The 7,284-nt window shown below is 40.5% G+C and overlaps 1 protein-coding gene across 1 annotated transcript; it reads right to left on the bottom strand.

Annotated features, from left to right (window-relative positions):
* Nucleotides 1-403: 403 nt before the first annotated feature.
* Nucleotides 404-1,247, bottom strand: LOC134805740 (uncharacterized). The gene is made up of 2 exons (XM_063778977.1): nucleotides 698-1,247; nucleotides 404-636 (listed from the first exon to the last, which is right to left on the bottom strand). Exons 1-2 carry the CDS (start codon nucleotides 1,245-1,247, stop codon nucleotides 404-406), a joined length of 783 nt encoding a protein of 260 aa, XP_063635047.1.
* Between the last annotated feature and the right edge of the window lie 6,037 nt (nucleotides 1,248-7,284).

Below are 7,284 nucleotides of genomic sequence, written 5' to 3'. Positions count from 1 at the left end.
CATTCCTTAAAGTCAAAGTGCTATCATAGTAGTCTATAGTTGACGTGTACTTTCTGAAAAAGTCATGTCCTAAGATGCCGCCAGCCGTACATGGCAAAGAATTGAAAACATAAAACTTTTGATTAAGGCTCTGATCTCCATAATTAAGGTCTAAGTAAACATATCCGATAGGTTGGACTTTGCCGCCTAATCCGCTGACTACTACATTATCGTTATGGATTGGAATATTCTGATTATGTATGTACTTATATTTTATAGCACATATGGTAGAACCCGTGTCAATTAAATATTGAGTCGAAATTCCGTTACCAAAAGATAACTCTACATAACTATGTTTCTTATTGCTGTTAATTAAAATATATTCTTCAGTCACGAAAAAACTGATTCTCGTTACTATCCGTCATTACATGTACTTGCTGTTGACTGCGTATCCCGTTGTTCCTAGCTCTGTTGGAATAGAATTGGGACCTACCTCTATTCTGCTGGTAAGGCCTCGTTGCTCCTCGGGCAGCCGCAGGTTGGAAGCCACGTCCCGTACCTCGCTGTCGGCTACTGAACCCGTACCTTGCCGTTTGATGGCCGCGTGTTGAGTACGACCTGCCACGGTGTCCCCTAGAGTATGAGGATGATGGGCCTCTGAAATATCTCGAATTATAATTATGATTACGTGCCATTGTCAAAATCCCTTCAGACGTACTTGGAGTGGAGCGGTCGTAATCGATGGCAGCTTGAACTGCATCTTTTAGGGTGGTAAAATTCCTTGCAGCGATTATAGTGCTGAGTCTGCGATTTCGCAGCCCATCAGCGAAGCTCTGAATAGCCTGGCGTTCATTTAAGGGTCGCAATACCTTATAATTATCGGCATTATCCCCCGCCTGGGACAAAGTAAGATCGACAAACATTTCTGCTAATTGTTTACCGTAGTCATCGATAGACATTTCGTTTTGTTTTATACTTAAAAGTTGTTTTTGTAAACATGGCACTGACTTTTTTGGTAAAAGTTCATTTTTCATATCCGTGATTAAAGCGTCAACGGTAGTATATTCTGGTAGCAGCTTTAGTTTAGCTGACTGAGAAAGCCTACTCTTTAAGACGAAGGTTACCAGTTTCATTTTTGAATCGTTATCGAGAAGCGATTGATAATATTCAATACCGTCAATTAAATTCTGAATTTCATTAATATCATCTTTCATTACTGGTAATAAACTCAAAGCCGTTTTTAAATTAAACTTCTCCATCTCGGACATATTAGCTTCACTACACAATCCTAAAATTTCTGCATACAATGCATCAAACTGACTACAAAATTATGAGGTACACCACAGGTGAGGTGAGGTTATACACTACAGGGGTATGGAAAAGGTCACCGCCCGGGCATAGTGGTGTCGGACACAGTTCAACTGACGGGAGATCGCTGCTGATATTTGAAGTCAAGCCCGTCGCATTGGAAGTTTCGATGTTATGCCCGGGACACGGTATTGCCGGACACTGTTCAAGTGGGCGGGGTTGGCGAGGTTCGCAGCTGCTTGTTGAAGACAAGTCGGTCTCATTCGATGCTTCGATCACTCTACCTTCTAAGTATTCTATGTGTTCGAGAACAAACCTATCTACGCGCATCGGTAATTTGTTGCACATTACGCGATTTTTTAAATGGTTGAACTCACTTTCCACCGTGGACGATGCCGCTATAGTCGAACCTCTGCCAAAATGTTCCCTCATTATTCCCGTCCACATGGGAAGTGTAGTGTAGTCAGATCATACACAGCTGCTACCAGCTGATACAGCTGATACTGGATACTTATCTCCCATATATGTATTTTACTACTTTACAGAACATTAAGTTAACGACGCCATAAACCTTGACTTACTGTAATTTGCTATACAATGGTTAACGACCATTGCCATAACTTCCACTCGATTAAACCTGTTAAAACCTTAGTATATAAGGCCAGCGCTTTCTACCAATATATTCAGTATTTACTCGACTCTTGTGTTATCATTATAACCCCTGAACGCCGAACACTTCATGGCGACCCTGCCAGTCGGGCTGCTCGAGGCAGCCCCAGCTTAGACGCCGCCCAGCTTAGACGCCAGCCAGCCAGCCAGCCAGCCAGCTCCACTGCACAAGCGAGCACAAATCCGTGAAAATTATGGGAAGCCAGTGCACCAAAAACGACAAGAAAGAAGAGGTGATTATTGCACAGAACGGTGCTTCCAACAACGCCAGCGCTAAACAGGCAGACAGCAGCACAGTTGCAACATATATAACAACAGCTGTGCTGGTAATCGTATGCGTCATTTTTTCATACGCCATATGGAAAAAGATACATAAGTGTCTAACAAGGAAAATTGAGCGACAAGCAGTAGCCACGATAATGCGCAACACCAACAAGGCAGAGCAGAGCGTCTAGGAAGAGCATCAACCCCACCGCCATTACCTAGCACCTGCAGCGCATCACCAGCACCAGAGCCGTCGCTACGACCACCCCCACGACGACCATACGATGTTAAGAGGTACAACTTAAGCATAACTGTGTTAAACCAATTTCAATTATTGTTGTGAGCAATGTGAATATTTCCGTACCATCTAAATTCATAAGAATATTATGACCAATATTCAAAAGTTATATGACCAATTAAAATCACTACAGGAAGATATTAGAAAATTAGGACCAAAACGCCGAAAAGAGGCTAATGGTCAAAGTAAACTCCAGCAAGTAAAACTATTATATAATCAGTACGAAGAATATATAGAGCTACATAGTTCTAAAGTAGAAAAATCTGAAATTTCTATACAGGACAGTGAGTTAATCCAGTCTTATTTTCTAAAAATAGAAGAAATTTACAGTAAAATTATAACTCAATACGACCAAGACAACAAAGATCAGGTCACAATGACGTCGAATGACAACTTTAACCTGAAAACAGCAGTAGCATTGCTACCAGCTATGGACGGTTCGGAGGCCGTCACTAGACAACTTATAGACGCCATAGAGTTGTACTCTACAATGATAAAAGATTCAGATTCACAATTATTGATGAATTTCATTATTAAGACTCGATTAACACAAAGTGCTAAACTTAGAATATCCGAAAAACATACCAGTGTAAGCGATTTAGTTGATGACATGAAACTCCGTCTTTTACCGACTAAATCAGCTACCGCGATACAAACCAAGCTATTTACGGCAAAACAGGGAAATAGGTCAATCGAGCGATACGGACAAGAGTTAGAGGATTTATTTGTAAACCTCACAGTAACACAGGCCAATGGGAAACCAGAGGCATATACGGTCTTCCAATCGTTGAATGAGAAAATGGCAATAAATAAATTCGCGGAAGGCCTGCGAAATGACAAACTAAGTACCATTATAGCTTCACGAGGATACACCTCGCTAAAAGATGCCATACAAGGTGCAAAGGACCAAGAGGTGTCCATATCATCTACGCCCGCTCCGGAGCAAGTTTTATACTTCCGGAACAAAGGGTATAATAACCACAGACAATACAGGTCTAATTACAATAATAAACCAGTGGGTAAATACCCACAGCGTACATGCCCTACTAGGCGTAATACGTCAAACAAGCCACCAAGGGTGCACACCCAGATGAAAAACACTCGACCTATACAAATCGCGAAAAACTATAATACGCGTACATATACAAATTATCACCGTCCTCGTCAAAATATACCTAACAAACGATATCAAGTTAATACGGCGATACAAAATACACCAGATGACAGCAATTCGCCTCAGCTGTTACAATTTTTTCGTGAATAACAACTATATCCTAACTTATTGCCATATGAATTCAGTTCAATTTGCGATAAACGGTACAACGCACAAATGGCTTATTGACACAGGCGCGAGTCTAAGCGCGATAACGAACGACGCAGCATTAATATCTCGCGGACACATGGTACCAAAGATGACTCATATCAACGGAGTCGGAGGGAAAATAACGTCATACAATACAATTACTCTACACTTGCAGAGTGAAAACCAATCATTTGAGCATGAATTTCATGTATTCCAAAAATTACCATTACAGGTCGACGGAATAATTGGGCAAGATTTTCTGATAAAATACAAATGTGTCATAAATTACGAAAAAGGAGCAATCACATTAAACAATAACAACGAATTAATTACAATACCATTGACAACAACAGAACCATTAGTTCAAATCAAATACAATTACCCGCAAGAAGTGAATCTATTGTAAAATTACCCACAAATTACACAGGGGAAGGGTAGCAATTGTTTTGTCAATCTGCTTGCAAATTGCGGATTGTAACACCCGTTAATTATGGGACCATTTCTGGATTTTGCGCCTATTTCCTCGGCCGATTTATAAACTGTGGAGGACCAAGAACTCCAGTCGGTGGCTTGATCGGTCTCTTCGTCTCCGGAGATTTCGTCGTCGATGACAAAATCGTCATCAGCCTGACTTTCATGCAATTCAACAATGTCGCAAGAAGTCCTTTCAATTGCGTTTATTAATTCGTCCATCGACTTCTGTGCAGGAACATCGTTGCCGAGATACTCACTGAGTGCCACCGCTAACATCGCTTCTATGAAAGAAGATAAAGTTTTGGCGTCACTTAATTGGTACGCCTGCGCTACGCAACGTAAATATAATCTGCGCGCCGCCAACACCGTCCCTTTGAGGCACTTCCACCTAGAAACCATTTTAATCAAGTGGCTGACATCTAGCCTTATATAGGTTCGCGGCAGTGCGTTCGAGAATGAAAATATTGCATCATAACATTTTTGCAGGTACTCGTGTAAATCGCTGCAGTTCGCGAATACTTCGGCTACAGCGTTTACAATGGCACGGCCAAAATCACATACCACGATTGGTGGCCGGGGCGCTCCTTTCGCAAGGATATTTTTTAAAAACAGCGCAATTATCAATGACCTTTAGTCTTGGGAGACCATTTGAAAAACGGGGACGCTCCCTCGCTCGGTCACCAACATGCATTGGTACAAAAACGTGTGGGACTGTTCTTCACTTGTTCTTTTCTCAATACCACCCGTTGCATCAATTGTCAAAAACTCATTATTTTGGTTTTTGCAACGTGCAGTATATAGTTGCTGCTGTTCGGGAATCCAGTATATGCAATGAAATTTTAGAAGTCCTATACTGTGTATGGATCCGCGCATTTACCATGGGTTGCTTCGTTTAGCAAATTGATCGGACCATTAGTGAATTCGAGGCCATGTAATTTAAGTAACTCCTGTTGCTTGGCCTTTCTTAGAACTGCTGGTTTTGGTATTATGGCTACATTTCTGCCGCCAATTTTTTTCAGTTTCCGAGCCTGTTCACGACAAAATTCTACTGCGCCTTGGTTTTGTTTTATCATTTGCTCGGCTACCTTATGTCGCCGCTGTCCTCTCAATTGACGACGCTTGCCACCTGTATGACTGGTAGTCATTATATTTTCTATGCGGACGTCTATAATTACATCCACCCCGCGCATAGGACACTTCAGCAAAGTGCCCGTTATTTTCGAATTGCATTCGATGCAGACCCCAGTGAACATGGCATAGTATTGGGCCGATGCGCACGGCGTGACTATATTATTTTTAAAAGAAAACACGCAATCTAGCGTGCTGTGCTGCTGACACAGTCGCTCTGCGACGTGGTCAGTCCAACCTTTTTGAAATTTCCAATACACGCGCCCGCTCGAAACGATTTTTCTAGGGCTGATTTCTTCCCAGTTTTTTGCGGACAATATCAATTTCAAATGTACATTTTGCCCATCCGCGCTCTTGGAACAATCAGAACTCAACATGCTTGTCGATGCTATCGAGTTATCGACGCGGGAAATGGATTTTCGATTGCTAAATTTGCACCCATGTTTTTTGGAAACTAGTTCCCTGAATCCATTCCTATTTTCATTCAGAATTGTGTACACGTGACGTGCCGTTATATGCGACCCTGCCTGTTCCATTTTATCCGCCACTATTGAATATACGGCAGAGGCGGGGGGGTACAACGAACCATGTTCGTCGACGGTTCGACATTCCACGTCGTTAAGTAAAATTTCCCCCAATTTATCCTTATCGTAAGGCATGACTGACACAATCTCGATATAGGTAATAGAAATTACATTTTTAGGACAGCAACAAACAATAGACACAAACGAAACGACAAATCGATTTTAATTTCGATTTATTACAACAAACCCCAAAGACCTTTTTTTAACTTATAGTTTTATATATTTATATTGAAATTGTGCGAAATAATTGTCAATCACAATCAATATTCGAATATAACGAAACGCAGAACACAAACCAAGATTTATATTAAGTTATAAATCTCAACAACAAATTCACTTCGATTTATCACAACAAACCCGAAGACCTGTTTTTTTTACTTATAATTGTATTTATCTATATTGAAATTGTGCGAAATAATTGTCAACACAATCAATATTCGAACAGAACAAGACGCAGAATACAAACCAAGATTTATATTGGTTTATAAATCTCAACCAACAATAGACATATTTTTTTTTAAATTTATATTGCGAATTGTGCGAAATAATTGTCAACACAATCAATATTATATTGGTGTAGAAACCAAGATTTTTTCGAATGAAAGTTATCCAAACGGATAGGGGTAGAAGCGGAATCGGAATCCAAAAACAAAGCCAGAGTCAATATGAGGGAAATCACCAGAGTCCAATATGAATAGCCAAAGGTCGTGAGAATATTCAGAGAGCGGATAGAGAGTTAGGGAGTAGTAGCGACAACAACGAGATTGTAAGCATCACTGTAATGAATATTCTATACGTGGCCTTATACTGATGAAACCATGTAGTATGCATCTGGCTTTATACTTTTTGGTTATTGCATCTATGGTCATTTTGGTGGATATAGAGAACTGTCAGATTTGGCGGCAGGTTTTTGCCCCGAGGTTATGTCCGATTTGATCTTTTGTAATCTTATAATTAATCCTGTATATCGATGTAATAAAAGAAATGCTACTGGAAGCAGTGGTTTGAGTGCTAAACCCCTTTTACTAAGCATTAAATCTATATATGATTATATCTCAGAAAGCGGGATTATGAATTCAAACGCCCACATAAAGATTGGATGTAATTTACTTTCATCTACTGTGAGAAGAGACGTTGGAATACAATGAGAGTAGATCTCGACGAAAATGAAACTTACGCAACCATCAGCTTCATGGTGATACATCATTAAGAGCCTGTTACATGGTTATGATTGTTATGAAGAAAGGCAAGGTGGTAAGGATGTCATCGTGCAGTAT

The sequence above is a fragment of the Cydia splendana genome, unplaced genomic scaffold (genome assembly GCF_910591565.1).
Source record: "Cydia splendana unplaced genomic scaffold, ilCydSple1.2 scaffold_57_ctg1, whole genome shotgun sequence".
Lineage (NCBI taxonomy): Eukaryota > Metazoa > Arthropoda > Insecta > Lepidoptera > Tortricidae > Cydia > Cydia splendana.
Note: the sequence above shows the minus strand (reverse complement) of the source record. Positions and strands in the feature narration are given on the sequence as shown.

What these genes read in the sequence shown, in the direction of transcription:
- LOC134805740 (XM_063778977.1), bottom strand. Translation starts at nt 1,247, where the DNA reads ATGTCCGAGATGGAGAAGTTTAATTTAAAAACGGCTTTGAGTTTATTA. An exon ending in TTACGACCGCTCCACTCCAA is followed by an intron (nt 637 to 697) that starts GTACGTCTGAAG and finishes GAGATATTTCAG; the next exon opens with AGGCCCATCATCCTCATACT.